At 50.2% G+C, this 24,496-nt stretch overlaps 1 protein-coding gene across 1 annotated transcript in view; it reads right to left on the bottom strand.

Annotated features, from left to right (window-relative positions):
• Window positions 1–5,063: 5,063 nt before the first annotated feature.
• ADARB1 (adenosine deaminase RNA specific B1) overlaps window positions 5,064–24,496 on the bottom strand; it is a 113,837-nt gene continuing 94,404 nt past the window's right edge. Inside the window, exons 10-11 of the mRNA XM_082654187.1 lie at window positions 7,497–7,668; window positions 5,064–6,741 (exon numbers count right to left, since the gene is read on the bottom strand). Of these exons, the coding sequence (XP_082510313.1) occupies window positions 6,562–6,741; window positions 7,497–7,668 (352 nt within the window). The 3' untranslated portion in view covers window positions 5,064–6,561. The remainder of the gene's footprint in view (window positions 6,742–7,496; window positions 7,669–24,496) is intronic.

Here is a 24,496-nt window from a genome sequence, read left to right as displayed (position 1 = left end):
TGTTAATTCAGTGGGTATTTACTGTCTGCAGCAGGGCAGGGCTGTCCTAAGTGACGGGGAACAGCCGTGAACTGATGCCTCTGACCTACAGTGTCAACGTTTCGCTGGGGACAGATAAACCCAAGTTACGTCAGAGCAGTATGTGTCAGGAAGGAAACTCAGGCAGGGTGAGCGGTGACAGAAGATTCAGCAGATGCAGGAAGTCCTTATTTCCATGAAGATACCCTTAAAACGGCTCTCCAAGGAAGTAATGATTGCGATTTAAAACTGTTCTATGCCCCGCCTCCATTTAAAACTCGGAAAGTCCACATTTTGCGGTGGTAAAGTGTTTTGTGTAGGCGTTACCTGCTTTTGTGTAAAAAATCCCAGAGCACTTAGAGTACCATCAAATGGTAGCTTTAAAAGTCTATGTTTGAACTTTTAAAATTCCTTATGAAAAATTTTAAAGACATGGAAGTAGCGAGAAGAGTATCCTGCATTCCTGTGTGCTGGCTCCAACATCGCCTCCACTCGGCAATACTGTTCCAACTAGACCTTTTCTCCATTTACAGTCCTCTTGTTTTGTTTTCGTTTTTTCTTTTAAGGAAGCCCCAGACTTACCATTTCATCTGCAAGGGTTTCACTGTGCCTCCTAACGACGCCCTTGCAAGGGTAACAAATGGCACAGACGCCCCATTCGCCAGATGTGACACTTTACTGCTAGCGTCCAGGCATTTTAGGTTTTCTTTTTCTTTGTCTCTTCCTCTTTCCATCTGGTTTTCTGATTGTAAATTCATTCTGTTGTTTAGCTTGTCTATTGTGTTCACTGTTTCAAATTCTGCTTGGCTCTCTTGGTTTCATTTTGTCTCTTTGAGAATGTTCATTAAGCTAATTTTAAATTCTTGGGCTCTCTGTTCTAAAATATTGGCATATATTCTGACGGAATCTCTAATTCAATATTCTAACTGTCAAATAGCTGTACTCTTCAGACGTCTTCTTTCTCCTCAGGAGGTCATTTTCTGCGGGGTGTTCGCTACTTGGTCAGCTGGCCTCAGAGGCCTCAGTCCCAGGGAGCTGAGGGGCGGGGAGAGGAGGGGAGCCCCGGCCCCTGTAGCCCTGCCGCTCTGGGCTGTGGGCAGACGCTCCGAGAACAGGGCCTTTGCCCGCCCGGAGCTGCCCTACAGACCCAGGCCAGTGGTGCCGGTCGATGCTTAGCCACGCGCCCCCTCCCCGTCCTGTGTTCATGTGTGTCCATGAGCTGACGGTCAATTTTGTGGCTGTGAGGACTGCAGCCCACGCTGCATATAATAGATAACAATAAAACACATGATACTCCGGCAAGTCCCAGGGCCCGCTGCCCCTGCAGATGCCCGGTGGGTCCATCGCTGCACCCTCGCACCCACAGCCCGTCCAGAGCAGGGTCGCCATCACCCATGTGTCTGGCGCGGGAAGCAATGGCGATGCCTCTCGTCATGGGCGTGACAGTTCTCAGAGGCTGCACCAACACGTTCTCAACTTCCGGCGCCCTCACAACCTGGCAGGCGCGTTTCAGGTACCATCTGCACAGCCTGCGCCCCTTTCTCGGGCCTGGGGACAGCAGGGCAGCAGAGGGGGCCGGAGCGGGGGTGTCCAGCGTGCACAACTCCCCCGCGGGCCGACGCCCGGGCCCAGAACAACGCACACGGCGAGTGAGGGGCTCTGGGGATCCAGTACCTTGATCTCAATGACCGTGAGCTCATACAGTGTGATTTTAACTAACGGCTGGGTTCGACCTCTCCCCAGATTCCCGCACCTTGGGCCAGTGCCCCGACTCGCCAGGTTCCCTCGGCCGGTCCCTCTGCCTTTACCAAAGAAATTATTAATAATATGACTAACTAAATGTTAATTAATATTAACAATTAAATGAAGCAATTTACGAAGTAGCTGCTTCCCCGCGCCCCCCGCTGCAGCCCGCCTGCCCCCTTCCCTCCTCCTCTCTCCACCACGACACCCACCCGACACCCCCCCCGTCCCAGGAATGGATCTGTAGTCTTTGCTGCAGGAGAACAAGAGCTCCGTGTCACGTCAGCCCCGTCGCGGAACACGGGGTCTTGCCCGCCCCCTCCATGGAGCCACAGGAAGACCCCACGGGGAAAAGCCCTTCTACAGACTGAACTGTAGAGGAGACTGTCCCCAACCTTTTCTCTGAAGCTTAATCTGCCCTTTTTGATGACACATATTTTCATTTGAATGTTGCTTTTATTGTGGGGAAAAAAATGAAAACGGAATCAAAATGGATGCAAAGGACAGTAAATTACTTGTCTATAACAGTGCTGCTTTTTGTTTGTATGGGACTTTTGACTTTTCAAAAGGTTGTCCTGTTTGCTTTTCATGTTGATATAGAAATGTTGGACAAAGAGATAAAATTTTTAAAAAGGAAACTAAAATTAAAATGACTCCCAATCCCATCATTCACACGCAGTGACCAGACTCGGCCTCTTCCAGATTGTTCCGTGTGTGCTTGTGCCCTTCTCACATAAAGCATCCGAATTTCTCTACAACCGCGAACTTCAATACCGCCTTGCAGCCGGCTTTCCACTTTACCGTGAACGGCCCTCCAAAACGCCAGCCCTGAACACTGCCGCTCTACCCTGTAACCAGGAACCCACGTGGGGGGTGGGGTGGCCGGCGTGTGCCAGGAACCCACGTGCGGGGGGTGGGGGGGAAATCAGAGGGCCCAAGCCCCAGGGGAGGCGCTCAGAGCCACACACAGATGACAGGAGTGGAGCGTCGGCCCAGTGCCCTCGGCTGGCGCCCACCCACACCTTCCCAAACACTACTCTGGACCAAGGAGGGAAATAACCAGGGAGGAGAGAGAATCTCAGCGAGGCTGTGGTAGTGAAACATGGTTTTATTGAGAACGTCTCAAGTCCTCTGTCTGAGTGACAGGGTCTCATGCTCGGTGCTGGCTGGTCTCAGTGCAGGAGGAAGCTCATGCAGGGGGTCACGTGTGGCCTGCACATCAGTGGACACACAGGGGGCACCGAGGAGTGCGCCTGGGTGACAGCGCTCTCGGCGGGATTACATTCATATGAAGTGTCCGAATTCTAGAATAAAATTAACAGCATATAACCCAAAGTTGGAGAAGCAGACAGCTTTCGGGGCTCATTCCACGAACATTCCACAGACCGCCTTTAACTGTTCACGACTGGGTCCGCAATGCAACAGCAGCCCAAGCCGTGGCCAAGATGAGAGTCCTCGGGGCTGGGGGCGTGCACCTCCAGACACTGAACGAGGAAGCGCACGCGCGCTGCCGGAAACAGGAGCTCAGAGTCCAGATCGCCAGAGCCTCCCCCTCCCAGCCATGTGGACACAGAACCCCAGTGCCCTGGGCCGGCCTCTGGCCAGGGAGAGACAGTCACAGGACACGCCGAGGAAAAGGACACGCGGAGCTGGACTCACGGTCACACTCTGCTCTTTCCATTCGTATAGTTTTGATAAAAAGAAAACCTTCTGAGAGATTCACTAATTTCACAGAATTTAGAGATGGGATTTTACTTCTCGTGCTGGATCAAATTTATAGTCGGGGCAGACCTTACATTTTGGTGTAAAATATTTTGGAAATGGAAAAATCCCATCTGTCTTTATTTGTTCCTGGAGAAAAGGGGCAGGGCGTGCTCCCCCTCCCAGCACCCACCAATTCCATTCTGGGACCTGGCTACCCCAGGAGACTGGGAGGCTCGGCCACGTGAAATTACAAGGAAAGCAGGGATTCTAGAGTCTGGAAAGCAACAAAATTATTCAAAAAAAATAAATTCCAGAGAAGTTAATACCTTGTGAAATGTGGGCTTGTACATTTTAAAATAAAATAACTGTTTTTGATTATAATAAAAATCTCCAAATAGAAAAAGATGACGAAAAGCCCCATTAAGACTCAGAGTCAAACTGCAGGGAAGAGGCGAGGCCTCCCGACCCCGAGCAGGGGTGAGGGCTGAGGAACCAGCGATCACGGCCCCCACCTCGGCCACCCTCTCCACAAGCCCTGGCTCGGGTCACAAAATGAGACTTCTCTATGGCGGACCTTCCCGCCAGCAGGACAGCTGCCCAGTGGCCCCAGGCACCGCAGCAGGGCCAGTGTCTTTGCAGAATACATACTACAGGCTTGGCCGCCGAGACAGAACAGAAACCCTCCCAAACCCCACCGGCCAAAATGTCCTCAAAGTTTAAGATTTTTCTCAAAAGATCAAGGGCTTGGTTGTGTCAGATTTCCAAAGTTTCTAAAACCCAGATTAAGGACCCTGGATGCAAAACGACACCTCAAGGAAATGCCTACGTGGTGATGCACGGCGGGCTGCGCGCCCTGATTTGTCTTTTGGGGGGTGTGCATTTCCTCCTTTTTCCTGCTTACAGAGGAGTGTGCCAGCTGCCCTGTCCCAGGAGCTGTGCAGGCCTCCTGCCCCAGCCCGACTCCCCGCAGCCCCGCCTGGCCCTGCCGCCCAGCGGTCCCCGACCCCCTCGCCCGCGATCCTTGGCTACCTTCCTCCCCGGGCCTGGGTGCCCTCGGGGCAGGAGCCCCGCGTCAGGTCCGTCCTGGACGGTCGCACAGATGTGAACCGGGAGAGGCAGCGGGGCACAGCCACGCGGCACGGACCCACACAGTAAGGCATTCGTTTACCTGGGCTGGGGCATGGTGGGGCATCGTGCTCAGGTCCACAGTCGGCTGACAGAGGGGGAGCTGGGCGTCCTGGCCTGCTTGTGTGCACGTGCAGTATCATTCCTCTGGACTTTGTAACCAAAATCCACATATTTTTTAAAAACTAAGTCCATCTCCCAATCCCCATTAGAAAAAATACCATTTATAGAGAGAAGAATAAAAATGCAGGGACTCACAGATGTCTTTTCTGAGTGTGCAGGAGACTGCTGTGGTCGGGGGGCGCCGCCAGACACCTTTCTTTTCTCGGGTGAAACCACAGCAGGCCCCGCCGGGCCACGCGGGCCCGAGCCCTGTGCCGACGGGGTCGGGACAAGAAAACGCCCTGCAGAGATGGCGGCACAGGCAACGCTCGTCCTCTGACCCGGCCAGGCCCCGGCAGTGTGGCCCCCTCCCCCCCTGCCCTGCACGCACCCACGGGGCGCAGCACCTCAAGTCTCCATGCGGACGCGGAGACACCTGGAGACGTGACCTTCTGGGACCACGTCTCCCACTCTGAGCGCCCGGGCTCTGGGCCAAAGTGCCAGTGGCCGTCCTGTTCCTGCTCTGAGTTTTCTGAGCCCATAAAGGACACGGGACACCCAGGCACACAGCTTGGCGCCTGGACTTGGCTGGAGGGCCCTCTCTGCCTATGGTACCCCCAAGACCCCCCAGAACCAGGAACTGGTGCTGACTCAGCAAAGGGCACAAGCTCCTCTCCGACCCTCCATGGAAGCGGGAGGAGTGTGCTGTGACCTTTGCGTCAGGGCGGGGCGGCCTCCCGAGGTCCCCACCTGCCCGCCTGCCCTGACCCCCGGCTCGCTCGGCCCGCCTGGGACTGGCCTGTGTGCTGTGGGGTGCCGAGCAGTGTCCCGGGCACCCCCGACTCCAGACCACCCCCCGTTCCCTGCCGTGACACCAACATCCCAACCTGGTCGAGACCCCACCAGCAACACTGTGTCTTGCCAGCTCTCAGCCTGAACACTTGTACTTCAAACATGTCCTTGATAAAGCTGGAAAGATTAGAAAATATGCCTTAAGTGGCATTTTCCAAGAATGAATACCTACTTCCTTAGCTCTATTTCCATCCTGTGAAGATCTTGGGACAGCCATTCACATCCAGGAGGTTCAGAGGAAGGACCAGAGGGAATTCTAGGTGATTTACTGTGCAGTAGCCCCTGTGGATCCCTTCTAGTCCCTAAAAGTTAAATACTGCTTAAAAAACCCAAATGAATGGCCAGGCCTACTGACCATGTTTGACCTCTGATTATTTAGAAGTCAACCGGGAGACGATTTTCCATGATATGGTCCTACGAGGAGCACAGAAACTTCTAGAGGACACTGGAGGCTGCAGGGACCTGGCTGCGACGCCATGCGCCCCACCACGGGTCGCTGCGCTGTGGACGTGGGCTCCGCGCGGGGAGTCCTCTCCCAGGGAGGCGCCTACGGGGAACAGGGACCTACGTGTGGACAGGGGTACAGTTTCTTCAGGTTACTGCCTCCTACCTATTTCCTCACTCCCTCCGTATATAAATGCTTCTCTGCAATCAAAGTCATGTGGCGTAAGAGTGACCTGACACAGTTACTTCTTATTTATAAACCGTATTCCTAGTTCTGAATAAATTAATTATTCAAGAATTTCACACAAAGTAATTCCTATTTTTCCTAAACTTCAGGAAGCCCTACTCAGTAGAACTCAACTTCTAAATGTAAACTGAGGTTGAAAGCAGTCACTGGATGATTCAAAAGGGGGAACACTGCTGTAGAGAGATGCCAGGTGGTGACACGGGACCCAGACGCCAGACCCCGCGCCCCGCGCGCCTGCCCCGGGGACGGTGCCGCGCGCCCAGCTCCCACACATCCCACACCTGCCCCGGCTCAGCTGCGAGGTTTGGGGCCGCGCTGCACACCCGTCAGGGTGTGAGTGAGAACTGGTCCTGTTCCGTGGGCTTCTCCACCCAGGCGCCCAGCCCGGCCTTGATGAAGGCTCTGAACAGACAGGCCTTGGCGGCCTGGTACTCCTTGGCCACCAGCTTGGACTCGTGGTACACGTTGGGTTTAGTGATCTTGGACCGCAGTAAGTTGGAGGGAACCTGTAGAAAGATTTAAAAAAAAACAAGTGCAACTGTTTAAGCAATAACGGTAGAAAATGAAACTCAGTATGATGTTCAAAAAACGGCGTTTCAAACAGTGCTGCTTCTGGGGGGAGCCAAGGGACAGTGCCATCCCCAGGGACCGTGTCACACGAGCCACGCTGGACACCCCGAGGGTCTGCGTCCTCAGCCCCAAGTGACCCCAAGGTCGCGTTTCACACCTGCATGTCTTTAACAAACACCACCTCTGCCGTTTGGTCACAGGGAGAACTCGAGCCCCCCCCCCCCCACCTCCTCCAAATTTTTTGTGCAGATCTTAGAATCAGCAGGGCAGCTACCCAAGGCCCCCTGCGCGGGTGAGGGTCCCGCCACGGGGACGCAGCAACCTCTGCCCATCACAAATAAAAGCTACTGACCCGACTTACAAGTAAATGGAAGCTGGTAACGTACTGACTCACTAGAGGGGCGTTTGTGTGGGGAAGAAGGGCCGTGCTGCTGCAAAGCCCCACCCCCCAACCAAAGCCCTCCAAACACACGGGTGGGACCCAGGGCGCCCCGAGCTGCGGGCCCCGAAGAGGACTCCGCGGGAGTGCCGAGCCCCAGGCTCCGGCGGGCTGGGGTGGGAGTCTGGGGTGGGGGGCGAGCCTGCTTCGAATCTGAGGAGCCAGGGCCAGACTGTCAGCCAAGAGCACCCAGAAGAGACCAGGCGCGGGGCGGCCGCCCGGGCAGGCTGGTGGGGAAGGGCGCCTCAGTACCTTGCCGTGCACACGCATCCAGCGACAGTACAACGCGTGCTTACACAGGCGAGAGGCGCGGCCCAGCTCGTCCTTCCCTGTGGTGGCGTTGATGACCTCGATGGCCGAGTCGCCCACCGTCCAGTTGACACTGAAGTTGGGGGCCTTCCCCGGCTGCCGCGCCTCCGCGTTGCTGATGCCTAGAACGAGATGGGGGCGGGTGACGCGGGGCCCGGCGTGCGTGCTGCGGGGACGCGGCCCGACAGCGGTTGGCCAGGCGCGCCTGCCCTCCCAGCAGCCCGCCCCAGTCCCTGCCGCCCAGAAACACACCTGTCTGTGCAGGGAGGCGGGTGGGCCCATAGAAACCCCCAACCCCGAGACTCCATGCGCTCCCGAGCTCACTCGGGGCCAAACCTCTAGACACCTGGGTGGAGGGGGCCCCACTTCCAGGAGTGACTCAGGGGCCCACACGGCTGTGCTCCTGTTGTTAGCACGCCTGGCGCTCAGATGCTGCCCGCCGGGGCCAGGCGAGTTCAGCCCCCGCCTCACACGCAAGACACGAGAGATCCAGGAAACCCGGCTCTCGAGGGGCGTGTACGAGCGAGACGGTGCCTCCTCAGCAGGGTTCAACCCTCCTGTCTTGACCAACCGAGGCTCACGTCCTGGGGCTGAAAGTGGGACACGCTCAGGTCGCCGCCGGGGACTGAATGCACACTCCCCGCCCCCCCTGCATGTAGAGCCCGGTCATTCAACCCCGCAGACGGCAGACACAAGGCCACAGCGCCTACGACAGCAGCTGGCCTGCACCTGGACCCTCCAGGGGGCTTCAGCCCGGCCCTCGCTCTTGGTGGCCATCTACTCCTCCCTCGCACAGAACGTTACAGCCAGGACAGCAGGTCCAGGCAGCCCCCAGTTGGCGCCCAGGCCTCGCTCAGAAGCCTCACTTCCTCAGGGCAAAACAGCAGCTCCTCTGAAAGCGGCAGGAAGAGACAATAAAGAAAATTCATGTTTACAGCCACCAGCCTCCGGGAGATTCATTTAAAGGGACGACGCACGCTTAACGGGATGTCCATGCTCCCCTCCCCTAGGGCGTGCGGGGGAGGGAGTGGGCACCCGCTCTGTCCGCCCTCCCCTTTACCCCGTCACTGGCTGGTCGCAGGAGGAGGGGGTGGTTGGTTCTGAACTAACATCCGGACATGACGGAGAAGCTTCTTGTTAGCAGCACTGGCCGGGGCTTCTTAAAGGGTCCTGACATTCAACACAGACCCCACCCCCACGGACACGGCGGGGAGCTGCTGCCCCACGGGGGCACCTGCGGAGGGTCGCCCAGGGCTTCTTCCAGGGGCAGGCGGAGGTGGGGGGGCCCCCATGCAGGGGACAAGCCTCAGGCACCGAGCGGAGCTCGCTCGGGCCGGGTGGACCACACGCTGGATGACCTGCTCTAACACAGCTCCTGAAGGGAATCACAGGGTGACTTCGGGTCGCTAAATGGACACTTTAAAAATGATGATTTAGGGCTTCCCTGGTGGCGCAGTGGTTGGGAGTCCGCCTGCCAATGCAGGGGACACGGGTTCGTGCCCCGGTCCGGGAGGATCCCACATGCCGCGGAGCGGCTGGGCCCGTGAGCCATGGCCGCTGAGCCTGTGCGTCCGGAGCCTGTGCTCCGCAACGGGAGAGGCCACAACAGTGAGAGGCCCGTGTACCGCAAAAAAAAAAAAAAAAAAAAAAAAAAAAAGATGATTTGTCCACAGGAGGAGTGCAGATTAAGAGATGCATTCTTCCCTGGTGTCGCGGTGGTTAAGAATCCACCTGCCAATGCAGGGGACACGGGTTCGAGCCCTGGTCCAGGAAGATCCCACGTGCCATGGAGCAACTAAGCCCGTGCACCACAACTACTCAGCCTGCGCGTTGCATCTACTGAAGCCCACACGCTCTAGAGCCCATGCTCGCAACAAGAGAAGCCACTGCAACAAGAAGCCCGTGCACCACAACGAAGAGGACACCCTGCTCGCCGCAACTAGAGAAAGACAGCGCGCAGCGACGAAGACCCAACGCAGCCAAAAATAATAAATAAAAATAAACTAAATGTATAAAAAAGAAAAAGAGGTGCCCTGCCTTCTACTCGTTCAACCACAGAACTGCCTAGCCCCTACTAATCTTTTGTTCGGACACCTAAGTCCTCCTGGCCACAGTGGCCTCCTCTGAGGTCTTCTTCCGAGCCCCACGGAGGCGGTCCAGCTGGCAGCCAGCTACCGACTGGCTTCACACCATCCCCCGAAAGACAGAGAAGAGTCTGAAGGCGGAAGGGGTCGGAGCCCCCCCAGTGAGGCTGGGTGGAAAGCACACCCCGTGGACAGAGCAGGGAGCGCAGGTCCCCCCCCCTCCGCCAGTGCCGACCTCTGGCTGACCTCTGCTCCAGACTCCAGGCCCGGCCATCCGCCTGCCTTCTCAGATGTGCACGAAGCACGGGAATCCTCCTCAGAGCAAAGCCAGCACCCGGGGCAGCCCCTCTATCCGTGCCCCAGGCCTGCCCCTTCCCCTGCAGCCAGCCTCGGGGCTCAGCGCAGGGACTTTAGAAACTACCCCCTAGGGAGACAGACCCAGTTCTGAGAAAAGCTTCAGGGTTCCTTCCAGGTTTCTGCCTTCTCCATTAAACTGCTGAATCATTTTTTCATTCCAAGACGTGAGCGCTGAGTTATTTCACCTTCCGTGAATGTTTTAACTGAAGTATAACAAAGTGTGCAACTTTTCACAGTGAGCAACCCGTAGGCAGCATCTGCTCAGTAAACTGAGCCTCTGGCCCCAGAGGGGCCCCCCGCGCCCTCTCCTTGTCACTGCCCCTCCCCCGTGGCAGCCACCGTGCCGCCCCCCCGCCCCCACAGCACTGACCGGTGCTGCCTGCCTCGATATTCATTAAATGAGTATTTCTCAGACCCTCAAATTAGTATTTGATTTCTATACTTGCTAAGTACTCTCCCCAAGTTAGTGAGGTTTATTCTTTCTATCCTCTTCTGTTTTCGGAGTCACTTCCTCTTAGTTGTTCTGCTTTCTTACATAGATCACCTCCTTTGTGTTTACTTTCCTCAAAAGCTTGACAGCAGCTGTTCATTCGTGTTTTGTGAGTAAACAGCTTGGGGGCTGAACAGAGGCAGTCTGCATGGCCTCTTGTGCCTCCTTCTGGGATGGGCCTCCAATTCCAGGGAGAGCCCAGAGCCCAGCCTGGCCCTGGCCTGGGGGCCTCACCACGCGCCGGACTCCAGTGGAGGAAGCTCCGGCCTCCTCCTAGATGTCCCCAGGGCATGGGACAGCCAGCCTGTTAGGAGTTCAATGCAGTCCTGGTTTCAGCATCTCCTCGTTTCACTCTGCTGCCAGGATACGCCTGCTCTGAGCTCTGGGGTTTTCCCCCGGCAGTTGTCAGGTGTCTGGGTCGTGGGCGGCTGTCACTAGCCCACCTGCCTGGTGTGCAGTCGGTTCCTGCAGGTCACCAAGCTGCCGCTGAGCTTACTCAAGGCCACAGCCTTTCAAGCACGGAGTCAGGGAGGGGTGTGGGGGGAAGGCAGGGAGGGGTGTGGGGGGAAGGGGGGAGTCTGTTTAGGTACAACTGGTGGGGTAATCTTTCATGAATAAATGGATAATGCTTATATTACATTATTTTCCTTTGCAATTCCATTACTTTTCTACAACAAGGTCAAAATCAAGGGTTACTGTTGAATGATACTTAAACCTTGGAATTACAACATTTTACATTAAAACTAGAAATGGTCAATTGTTCAAGTTTTTAAAATTTATTTTAAGCTGAGTAAACTACCATCTTTAGCAAGAATGGAGAAAATAAGGCAAAGAGAAAACAGCTAGCCCAAGGTTCCAACACTAACCACACACTCTTCCTGGAGCAGAGAGCCCCAGATGGGCCCAAGAGCTTATCTCTATGAGCCTCCGGGGCCAACACTGCTGTAGTATGGACACCAAGAAAAGCTTATCTTTCCGGGGCTGCAAAGCAAGAACCAGGGTAGTAAGTTAATCACAGACCATGGTGCAGAAAACAATAAAAGAAGAACAACTTTGTCTGGTAATGAGAGCCTCTCTGTTGCTGTAAATTAAGTGTGCTGAATCAGAACTTTTCGAGCAGAAGTACAGAGAACCTGGGAATTGGCCTAATAACTGATACAAGTAAACACTTAGGAAACTCAGCTGGCACTCATATTTTCCTTACTTCCCTTGTAAAGATACTTCCTACATTCCTCACACAGTAACATGTAATCAAATGCATTACACACAGAACGAAGAGTAACAGACATGCAGGGTGACTGTGGGTTCCCGTTACAGAAACTGCTACACGGTCAGGAAAATGTGCAGTTACAGTCTGGACTGAAAGTGGTCTTTGCTCTGCACATACACAAAGACCTGAGTCGAGCTGAAGCGGAAGGAAACCGAGTACACAGCACCCGACAGCGATGGTGACACGGGCCGTGTAGCCGGGGCCGTGAGCCCCGAGCCAGCAGCCCCTGGAGCAGAGCACCTTCGAGACTTCCATTCTGATTTTCGTTCATAAAGGCCCCCTGAGCTGACGGAGCGGGGGTGGAACCAGCGGGCAGCACGAGCCTGTGAGGGCAAGGTGGCCACACACACCTGTCCTGCTGTCCTCCCCAGTCCCAGATGGGGCCACGGCTCCGCGCAGAGGACCTCGGGCCGAATCAGACTCCCTTCTTGCACGAGCCCAGGGTGGGGTGGCTAAAACACCCACTCCGGGAAGGAGCCCAGGCGCTCTGGTCCAGAAGGTGACGTGTGTGCTGCTGGCAAGCCGGCCGGAAGGCGGGCCCATCGCACGGACAGGGGGTCAGGCCGGCCTCGCCCCGAGCACCGCACAGGGCTGGTGCGCGAAAGGGAAAGTCCCTTCCCCACCAACGTGCCTGGGGGGCCAGACGGGGACTCCACCTGCTGGTGCAGACGCAGGGAAAGGGGGACACCTGGGCAGCATGGGGGCGGCAGACGCCTGGAGGGACATGCGGCGCTTGCGCCCTGCGGGCGGCACTTTGGGCCAGGTCCATGTTCTGAGCGGCGCGTGACCTTCCGGGGGCCCTGCTGCAGCAGCACCCGGAAGGGGGTGGGCAGTGGTGATGGGGAACACACCGCACAGGGTGGGGAGGATCCAAGGGCAGGTGTGAGGGGTCGGGTTCCATGACAGGAAGGAGCATGTGCCTGCCCTGAGATACGATTTGAAGACGGTGCTCAGTGAAGCTTAGCAATTATTTTTGAAAAATCCTCAAAAGTGTCATCAATGAAATAGGTAAAGACACCCACACAGAGAGAATTTTAAAAAGCAACAGGCCAATCACATCCCATAGGCTCTCAAGTGTTCAGAACACACTTTGAGGTCACGTGTATCCACAACAGGCAGTGGCCATCCACTCCACCTGGGACACCTCATCCTTCTCAGGAAGCGTCCCTAGACAGTTCAGTTACCAGAAGGTTTCTCTCTTTGGCCACCAACTGAAAACCTAATTGGAGATGTGGCGCCTTCTCTCAGAACGGGGATCAGAGCCAGGAGAAGGCGACTGTGAGTGAACAGCTGTGACAACGCCCGGTAGGTCCCGGGGCACCGGCCTCCACACGGTCTCGACAGCTTCCCCCATCAAAGGCTGGTCCCTCAGAGCGCGAGGCCCCTAGCACGGCCGTGAGCGAGCAAATCGGGGGGTCTCTAGCAGGGCAGACCAAAGGACACAGTGAAGCAGGAGGCTCGGGACGAGACCTGTGAGCTCTGCCCCAGGAGAGATGCAGAAAAAGGCAAAGGATAAAACGGAAGAAAATCTCTCTGACCTGAAGACTCCATTACCCAGATCAAAGTGTTCACAGTCGTCAGCAGGAAAAAGGAAAACCGGCCGCACACCTAGGCTTTATCTGTTGAAACCTGTGAATTTTAGGGGAAAGCGATAAATTTAATGCCTCAAGGGTAAAACAAAAGGGGGTCCCAGGACGGAAAGAAAATCGAGGTGGCTCAGCGACACAGGAGACAGGAGGACGGCTGGGGTTCTCAGGGCAGGGCCAGGCTCGAGGTGTCTGCGGTCCTCAGACAAGCGATTGAAGGCACGTTCCGATGCAGAGCACCGTCTGCGCAGGCATTTTCCCAAAAATCAAACAGGAAGCAATCAACAAACAACTCTACTCTGTCCACTAAATTAAGGACGTATTTCAGCAAAATGAAAAATAAACCTGAGTGTGGAATTGAAGAGAGAGGAGTCCACGGGTACAGGAAACAGTGATTAGAGGAGGATGTGTGCCACTTCTCCTGCTGTCCAAACAACTGTTGATAATAGGTCTGGAAGGCTTATTAGGAAGGGCTTTTTGAAAGTTCCTAAAATTCAAGATGACATCAGAATCTAGAAGGATGAGGGTGAGAAGAATGTGGACTGAAAACAACACTGAGGTTGTAGTTCTTCTCCAGCTGTGACCTTTACAAATACTGATTAATTTTTCATGCTAAATTTTAATCAAATATATTTAAACCACTTTTAAAAATTTAAGGGTGGGCTTCCCTGGTGGCGCAGTGGTTAAGAATCCGCCTGCCAATGCAGGGGACACGGGCTCTAGCTAGCCCTGGTCCGGGAAGATCCCACATGCCGCGGAGCAACTAAGTCCGTGCACCACAACTACTGAGCCCACGCACCTAGAGCCAATGCTCTGCAACAGGAGAAGCCACCGCAATGAGAAGCACCGCAGCAAAGAGTAGCCCCCCGCTCACCGCAACTAGAGAAAGCCCGCGCGCAGCAACAAAGACCCAATGCAGCCAAAAATAAATAAATAAAATTTAAAAAAATAAAAATTTAAGGGTTATCACTGGGGAAAACAAAATAAGATTTAAAACTTCCAAACCACAAGCACAAAAAAAGAGAAAAAGACAATTTAATCAACTCAGCAAAAGTAAGGGGAAGAAAATAATAGTGAGAAGGTATAATGGCCAGAAAGTATAAGAGACAAAAGGAAGAATGAAGAATTCACACCCTGGGTCCAAACCTGGTCCCTCCTGCTTCCTCGGGGGTCATTCTGTCCTAGAAGGATGCGTACACAGCATGGATACCCCTATTCTAGACACCGGGGCAAGGAGAAAAACACCCACGCCTATTCCTGCCTGGAAAACACATACACACTCATTCTTATTCATATTTATATTCTCTCTCTCATTTAAGGCTTCACTGTCTTGACACAAAAGCAGCTCTTTTCACCAATTATCAACAGTCACGTGCTTTCCCCTGGCAGGCGGTACAGCTTTCTGTCCTGGTCTGACAGCACCACGCCCCGCAACCCAACTCCCATACCATCTCCCCAGAGACCCTTGAACTCAGACCAGATCCGTCAGGATTCGCTCCCAGATGCTGCCTTGTTTGTTACTGTTTTTTTAAAAACATGTATTTGGTTTATTTAAGAAAGATGTCGGCTCTTATTTTTAACTCTAAAAAGTTTTTTATAGATTACTTTTATTTATTAAATTGAAGCATAGTTTATTTACAATATTACGTTAGTTTCAGGTGTACAGCATAGTGATTTGGTATTTTTGCAGATTATACTCCATTATAGGTTACTGCAAGATATTGGGTATAACTCCCTGTGCTATACAGTAAATCCTTGTTGTTCATCTATTTTATACATAGTAGTATGCATCTGTTAATCCCATACTCCTAATTTATCTCCCCATCCCTTTCCCTTTTGGTAACCATAAGTTTGTTAGCTATGTCTGTGAGTCTATTTCTGTTTGTGTACAGATTCATTTGTATTATTTTTTTGAGTTCACATATAAGTGATATCATATAATATTTGTCTTTGACTTACTTCACTTAGTGTGATAATCTCTAGGTCCATCCATGTTGCTGCAGAAGGCATTATTTCATTCTTTTCTATGGCTGAGTAATATTCCATTGTGTGTGTGCGTGTATAGACATATATGTGTATATACAGCACATCTTGTTTATTCATTCATCTGTCAATGGACATTTAGGTTGCTTCCATGTCTTGGCTACTGTAAATAGTGCCGCTATGAACACTGGGGTGTATATATCTTTTTGAATTGGTGTTTTGGGTTTTTTTAATATATACCCAGGAGTGGAATTGCTGAATCATATGGTAGTTCTATTTTTTTTAGTTTTTTGAGGAACCTCCATACTGTTCTCCATAGTGGCTGCACCAATTTACATTCCCACCAGCAGTGTAGGAGGGTTCCCTTTTCTCCACATCCTTGCCAACATTCGGTATGTGTAGACTTTGATAACAGCCATTCTGACAGGTGTGACGTGATACCTCATTATGGTTTTGATTTACATTTCTCTAAAACCTAGTGATGCTGAGCATTTTTTCCTGTTAGCCATCTGTATGTCTTCTTTGGGAAAATGTCTATTCAGGTCTTCTGGCCATTTTTTGATTGGGTTGTTTTGTTTTTTTTTGATATTGAGTTGTATGAGCTGTTTATATATTTTGGCTATTAGCCCCCTGTCAGTCATATCATTTGCAAATACTTTCTCCCAGTCCATAGGTTGTCTTTTCACTTTGTTGATGGTTTCCTTTGCTATGCAAAAGCTTTTAAGTTTAATTAGGTACCATTATGTATTTTTGCATTTATTTCTTTTGCCTTAGGAGACTGATCCAAGAAAATACCATATAATTTATGTCAAAGAGTGTTCCACCGGGCTTCCCTGGTGGCGTGGTGGTTAAGAATCTGCCTGCCAATGCAGGGGACACAGGTTCGAGCCCTGGTCCAGGAAGATCCCAGATGCCACGGAGCAACTAAGCCCGTGCACCACAACTACTGAGCCTGCGCTCTAGAGCCCGCGAGCCACAACTACTGAGCCCATGTGCTGCAACTACTGAAGCCTGCGCGCCTAGAGCCTGTGCTCCACAGCAAAAGAAGCCACCGCCATGAGAAGCCCGTGCACTGCAACGAAGAGTAGCCCCTGCTTGCCGCAACTAGAGAAAGCCCACGCACAGCAACGAACACCCAACACAGCCACTAATAAATAAAATAAATAAATTTATTTAAAAAAAAAAAAAGAGTGTTCCACCTATGTTCTCTTCCAGAAGTTTTTTGGTTTCAGGCCTTACATTTAGGTCCTTAAACCATTTTGAGTTTATTCTTGTGTATGGTGTGAGGGTGTGTTCTAACTTCATTGATTTACATGCGGCTGCCCAGCTTTTCCAACACCACTTGCTGTAGAGACTGTCTTTTCTCCATTGTATATTCTTGCCTCCTTTGTTGAAGATTAATTAACTGTAGGTGTGTAGGTTAATTTCTGGGCTCTCTATTCTGTTCCACTGATCTATGTACCTGTTTTTGCACCAATACCACACTGTTTTGATTGCTGTAGCTTTGTAATATAGTCTGAAGTCAGGGAGGATGATTCCTCCAGCTTTGTTCTTTTTTCTCAGGATTGCTTTGGCAATTCAGGGTCTTTTGTGGTTCCATAAGAATTTTAGGACTATTTGATCTAGTTCTGTGAAAAAATGTCATGGGTATTTTGATAGAGATTGCATTATATCTGTAGATTTCTTTGGGTAGAATGGCCATTTTAACAATATTAATTCTTCCAATCCAAAAGCATGGGATATCTTTCCATTTCTTTGTATCACCTTCAATTTCCTTCATCAATATTTTATAGTTTTCAGGTCTTTCACCTCCTAGGTTAAGTATATTCCTAGGTATTTTATTCTTTTTGATGTGATTTTTAAATTGTATTATTTTTTAAAATGTTCTCTTCCTGATATTTCATTATTAGTGTACAGAAACACAAATGATTTCGGTATAGTAATCTTGTATCCTGCAACCTTGCTGAATTCACTTATTAGTTCTAATAGGATTTGGGTGGAGACTTTAGGGTCCTCTATAAAAATTATCACATCATCTGCAAATACTGACAGTTTTACCTCTTCCCTTCCAATCTAGATACCTTTTATTCCTTTTTCTTGTCTGATTGCTGTGGCTAGGACTTCCAATACTATATTAAATAGAAATGGCAAGAGTGGGCATCATTGTCTTGTTTCTGCATTTAGTAGGAAGGTTTTTAGCTTTTCACCACTGAGTATTATGTTGTCTGTGGGCTTGTCATAAATGGCCTTTATTATGTTGAGGTATATTCCCTCTATACCTACTTTAATGAGAGTTTTTGTCATGATGGATGGTGAATTTTGTCAAATGCTTTTTCCTGCATCTACTGAGATGATCATGTGATTTTTTATCCTTCATTTTGTTGATGTGGTGTGTGGTGTATCACACTGATTGACTTGTGACTTTTAAACCATCCTTGTGACCCTGGAATAAATCCAACTTGATCATGGTACATGATCCTTTTTATGTATTGTTGGATTTGGTTTGCTAATATTTTGTTGGGGATACTTGCATCTATATTCGTCAAAGATATTGGCCCATAATTTTCTTTTCTTGTGGTGTCTTGTCTGGTTTTGGTATCACGGTAATGGTGGCCTCGTAGAATGAATTTGGGAACATTCCGTCCTCTTCCACTTTTAGGAATAGTTTAAGAAGGATAGGTGTATGTTCTTTGTATGTTTGGTAGAATTCCCCTGTGAAGTTGTCCAGTCTTAGACTTTTGTTTTCTGGGAGTTTTTTTTTTTTTTTTTTTGTGGTACACGGGCCTCTCACTGTTGTGGCCTCTCCCATTGCGGAGCACAGGCTCCGGACGCGCAGGCTCAGCGGCCATGGCTCACGGGCCCAGCCGCTCCGTGGCATGTGGGATCTTCCTGGACTGGGGCACAAACCCGTCCCCTGCATCAGCAGGCGGACTCTCAACCACTGCGCCACCAGGGAAGCCCTTTTTTTTTTAAATTACAAATTCAATTTCACTTCTAGTGATTGCTCTGCTCAAATTATCTGTTTCTTCTTGACTCCATCTTGCCAGGCTGTATGTTTCTAGAAATCTGTCCATTTCTCACTAGATTGTCCAATTTGTTGGCATACCATCTCTCACTAGATTGTCCAATTTTTTGGCATATAACTATTCATAGTACTCTCTTATGATTTTTTTTGTATTTCTGTGGTATCAGTTGGTATTTCTCCTCTCTCATTTCTTAATTTGTTTATTTGGATCCTCTCTCTTTTTCTATTCTTGATAAGCCTGGCTAAAGGTTTATCAATTTTGTTTATCTGTACAAAAAACCCAGCTCTTGGTTTATCTTTTCAATTTTTTTTAAATCTCTTTTTTATTTATTTCTTCTCTGATCTTTATTATTTCCTTTCTTCTGCTGACTTTGGGTTTTGTTTGTTCTTCTTTTTGTAATTTTTTTAGATGGTAGCCTAGGTTGTTTACTTGAAATTTTTCTTGTTACCTGAGGAAGGCCTGTATTGCCATGAACTTCCCCCGCGAATCACTTCTGCTGCATTCCATAGGTTTTGGGAAGTTGTGTTTCCATTCTCATCTGTCTTGAAGTATTTTCTGATTTCCTCATTGACCCACTATTTTTTAGTCGCATGTTGTTTAGTCTCCACGTGTTTCTTCTTTTCCTGTTTTTCTTTCAACAGTTGATTTCAGAAACAACATTGTGGTCAGAAACAACTCTTGGTATAATTTCTATCCTCTTAAATTTGTTAAGGCTTTTCTTGTGACCTAGTATTAATCTATCCTGGAGAACATTCTATGTGCACTTGAGAAGAATGTGTATTCTGCTGGTTTTGGATGTAGTGTCCTATAGATATCAATCAAATCCAAGACCAAGTCTGGTCTATTGTGTCATTTAAGACCACTGCTGCCTTACTGATTTCTGTCTGATCTGTCCATTGATGTGAGGGGAGTGTTAAAGCCCCCTACTGTTATTGTATTATTGTCAATTTGTCCCTTTATGTCTGTTAGTATTTCCTTTATACATTTAGGTGCTCCTGTATTGGGTGTGTATATGTTACGGAACAGTATATCCTTTTCTTGTATTGATTCCCTTTATCACTATATAATGCCCTTCTTTGTCTTTGTTATAGCCTTCGTTCTAGTCTATTTTGTCTGATATGAGTATTGCTCTCTCCTCTTTCTTGTTGTTTCTGTTTGCATGGAATATCTTTTTCCATCTCCTCACTTTCAGTCTGTGTGTGTCTTTTACCCTGAAGTGAGTCTCTTGTTGGCAGCATATCGAAGGGTCTTGTTTAGTATCCAATCAGCCACTCTATGTCCTTTGATCAGAGCATTCAGTCCACTGACATTTTAACTATGAACATTGACAGGTATGTACTTATTGCCATCTTATTGTTTTCCAGTTGTTTTTGTAGTTCTTCCCTGTTCATTTCTTCTTTTCCTTTCCCTTGTGTGGTTTGATTTTCTTTAGTAGTATGCTTGGGTTCCTTTCTTTTTGTGTACCTGTTGTAGGTTTTAGATTTGTGGTTACCTTGGGGTTCCTATATGTTGACCCATGATCATAACTACTTCATTTAAACTGAGTCATTTAAGTTCAAATGCATTCTAAAAGAGCTACATTTTTTACTGTCCTCGCCCACATTTTGTATTTTTGATATATTTTACACCTTCACGTTTATCCCTTTACTGTATATTGTAGTCACATTTGTCTTTTAATTACATACTGGATTATTTAAGTGATCTTCAATCCTTACTATACATTTGCCTTTCCTATTGGGATCTTCTCTTTCCTACATATTCTTACTTCTTTTCCATTTAGAGAAGACCCTTCAACATTTCTTTTAGGGTAAGTTTAGTATGGTCAAATTCTTTTAGTTTTGGCTTGTCTAAGAAATCCTTTATCTCTTCTTCTATTCTAAATGATAACCTTTTTGGTTAGAGTATCCCAGGTTTCAGCACTTTGAATATATCATGCCCCTCCCTTCTGGCCTGCAAAGTTTCTGCAGAGAAATCAGCTGACAGACCTATCAGGGTTCCCATGTAACTGACTCCTTGTTTTTCTCTTGCTGCCTTTAGAATTCATTACCTTGAACTTTTGCCATTTTAATTATATATCTTGGTGTGGGTCTGATTGGGTTCATTTTGTTTGGGACCCTCTGTACTTCCTGTACCTGGATATCTGTTTCCTTCCTTAGGTTTAGGAAGTTTCAGCCATAATTTCGATACCCTTCTCTCTCTCTCCTCCTTCTAGAACCCCTAAAATGCGAGTGTTGGCATGTTTGATGTTATCCCAGAGATCTCGTGTATGTTCCTCGTTTTTTGGTTTTGTTTTCATTTGTCCTTCTGTCTACTGTTCTGATTGGGTGATTTCCATTCTTCTATCTTCCAGATCACTTATGTGTTCTTCTGTGGCATTTAGCCTATTACTCGTGGCTTCTAGAACGCTTTTTAATCTCAGATATTGAATTATCTATTTTTGACTGGGTCTTTGTTATATTTTCTAGTTCCTTATTAAGAAGATCTGTGTTTAGAGCAATCCTCTTCCCTAACTCAGTTAGGATTTTTGTTACCAATGTTTTGAATTCTTTGGTAAATTGCTTATTTCTGTTACATTATTTTTTCTGGGGTTTTCTCTTTTTTCCAATGGAGAATAGTTCCTCTGCCTTTTCATTTGATTTAACGTTCCCTGTCTCTGTGCATTTACCTGAAGCAGTTACCTATGGGGTCCTCAAGGGGTGATCCCAAGTGGGGGCATCACTATACAGACTGTTTGCCCAGTGTCTTTGCCGTGAGGGCTGGATTTGACGTGGACACCAGTCACATCCTTCCTCAGGGTATGCTGGCCACTGTTACCTTGGGAGGGGATGTGGCTGGAGATGGAGGGGCTAGAGCCTGTGCGGGGCAGGGTATGAGGTGGGACTTCCTCTCTGCTCAGTGGCCATCGCCACCCTGTCAGGGGTGAGGTCAGCAAACAAGCTGCTGGAGCGGAAGCCCTGAGGGTTGGGCTCGAGTTGGCTCTGTGCCCTTGAAGTGTGTGTTTTTCCATCTCCTGCACTGAGTACTTTGCCCCAAGGGAGGGGAGTGCTGAAGCCAAAGGGGCTTGTGTGCTTACAGAGGTCTGATGCTGCCTGTGTAGGCGTCTGCAGCTCTGCTCAGATGCAGCCCATGGTCACATCTTTTCCCCTGTCTAGTGCTGTGCTGTGGAGTGGAGTAGGCAGGGCTGGGGTGTTCACTCAGCTTGGGCTGGGACATGTGCCGAGGCAGTTATGGGAATTCAGGTGGCCACCTGAGTAAGCACCAACAGTGGCTGACATCACCCCACCCAGACCACACCCCAGGCCTCTGGGTCACCTCTGCATCCTCAGATCAAGTCTTTTCCCAGGTCCTGGCTGCCCTAGGTCCAGTGCCGAGGTGTGGTGTGGGGTGGGCAGGGCCAGGGTGGTCACTTCGCTCAGGCTGGGGAGAGCAGAACAGAAGCATCACTAAGGCAGACCTCTCCCCTCCCTACGTGGGGTCAGCCAGCACCCGTGCTCCTCAACAGCGGGGAGTCCAGGCTTCTCTAGCCCTTCCATCTGTCCCAGCGGCTCTCCGAGGAACAAGAGGCTTGTCTCCTACATGTAGGGCCCCAGGACTAGGATGCCCTGTCTGTGGCTCTCACGACTCACTCCCCAGGGCTGGTGTCGGCCCTGCGATCTCCCTTTTCCTCTGAGTCTCCTCCCGGGGGCACAGGTCGTGACCCGCCGCTCTGCTTCCCGTCCCACCCAATTACGTGTGTCTCGTTCTTGCAGCCTTGGTTGTACAGCCATCCTCCTGCCAGTTTGCAGCTAGTGTTCAGTGAGGAGTGCTCCGTGTGGAGGTATCTTTGTGGAGCTCACGGGGAGGTGAGCTCACACCCTTGCTTCCCCATCTTGGCCTCTTCCTCTGCATGCTCCTGTTTTGTGACATCGCTGGCAGTAAAACCAGCACTGGGGGGAGTCTCACCCCGTGACCCCAGGCAGCCTGGCTGTGACCACGGCCCTTGGAGCTGGGGCACTGGGCCAGTCCAGCACCTTGGTCTTTCTTCTTGAGTTCTCCCAGTGCACATGGACAGCAAACTGGGCCAGTCGAGAAGCTCAGACTCAGGGGTCCAGTGGAGAAGCCAGAACTGTCCTGAAACGTGCAGGTGCTGGATTTGAAACTAATCTGAAAAGGATAAACGAGAGAGCTCAGGAGGCCGGGGAAGAGCATCACGTGAGCGTCCAAGGCAAAGGCTCACCACCAGGAAATTCTTTCCGAAAGTAAACGCATGCTGTTTATGCTGAAATTAAAATAAAATTCTCATTTTAACCTCGACAGCATCTTCAAAAACAGCTCACTGCTAAGTCTTTAAATAAGTCCACCGAGAGTTGCTCTGGTTTCCAGGAAACCTTGTTTAGTTACGTCAGCCTCTCTCTGCACGGCGTTCAGGTCCGTTTTCCTTGCTCCCTTCCAACACTATGGTTCTCTCGCTGCTGTCACATTTCATTCTCTTTTCAACGTGGGAATGATCTGTGATAAACCGTGAAGTGAAAAAGGAACGACAAACACGACGCGAACTGTTAAACACACAGATGCGCACCACGTGTGCACGGCCAGAGGACGAGAACGGGACAACTCACGTGTGCTGGGTGCTCCCCTGTCCCGGGCACTTACTAACTGTGGGACCCACTGTGAGAAAGTTCTGAGGGCTTTGCTGTGGGACCCATTTCAAAGGAGTGTGACCTCCCAAGACCTTAAGACACTGACACCCCCCCACCTCCAGACTTCTGCTGTTCGAATCCTTTCGTCTGTGACGACACCCGCAGTGGTACCTGTGGGCCCCAGGCTTTGGGGTCAGAGATGATACCAGGGAGGAAGAAGGAAGAGCAGATTCTTTCCTTATTTATAATTTCACGTTTTTAACAAACATATGTGGTGCAGCGCCAACTGAAACACTATTTTTCCCCGTTTTCACAGATACAGATGCACTTCATATACCTATGATGTGGTGAAACACATCTGACTTTCACAGGTGAGCTACCCTTTCAACACCTTGGAATAGTCCTTTAGCGAAATGGTCCTGTCTTCTTAGGTCGCAGTGGTGGAGCAACCCCGCTTAGTAAGCACCACGCAACAGGGCACTAGTCAGCAACGACTGCTGAGCGCCTCCTGCATGCCGCGTGTTTCACACACGATGTTTTCGGTGGCTATGAACGTAAGAGACAAGCGACGGCTGTGATGAAACAAAGCACTCTCTCCTCAAATGTAGAACACGGACTAAGCAGGGAAAATTATTTTCTGACTCGTGAGAAATTTACACACCAACACACACCAAAGTACACTTACGTCGTTATCTACCAGTGGAAGTTCAATGGGTGTGGATGCTACAATTTCAACCACCAAATTTTATCAGTTTTTTTTTTTTCTTAAAAGACAACGGTTAAAGTTAGAGAGCTGTAAAATTTGATCCAAAACAACTTTTGTTTTTCTCGTTCCTGTGTAATTCATGTGCTCTAAGAGATAAGCTTTCAAATAAAGTTCCACGTTGCTTTGCTTAGTTAGAGATGGGCTAGTAGCAAGACCACTGACCACGGCAAAACACTCGCACACCAAGAGGCATTCTAGTTCAGGGTTACGGTTTTAGTTCTAGCTTAAAAGAGTAGGTAAAGCGATATTTCCAAAAGCATAAAAATACCTTAACTGTGTCCTTTTAAATAAAGGTGACCTGAGCAGTTAGGACCCTTGAATTCAAAAGCTCTTGTTCACTTTACTGTTAGCCACTGACATTCTAAAAGAGAAACAACAAACAACTGGTAGCACAGGGCACGGTGGGTAGGGGCAAGTCCCCACTGAGAGACACCACTGCTGGTCATGGGCACACACACCCCATCGCCAACCTCTGCGAGCAGGCCTGGGAGTGTGGCGCCGGCCGCCTGCAGGGCTCATCACGGTGCTGACGTCACCCGCGGGGCCCGGCCCAGCTGCATCGCGGGCGGCCGCTGCCTGCGGGATCTTCACAACATCTGTGAGCCTCTGCTACTGACACAGGACTTGCACACACCAGTACGGGTGAAAGAAAAGCACACAGGTGCCGAGCCTGGGCTCTAGTTTCCCCATAAATGGCAATTTCAATCAGCTAGAGAGAGTAATCTCGAGGGACTCACTCAAATGACCCATCCCTTCCGCTCT

The sequence above is a fragment of the Grampus griseus genome (assembly GCF_964374135.1).
Source record: "Grampus griseus genome assembly, chromosome: 5".
In the NCBI taxonomy this organism is placed as follows: Eukaryota; Metazoa; Chordata; class Mammalia; order Artiodactyla; family Delphinidae; genus Grampus; species Grampus griseus.
The sequence above is the reverse complement of the archived record's forward strand: the minus strand, read 5'-3'. Positions and strand labels throughout refer to the sequence as shown.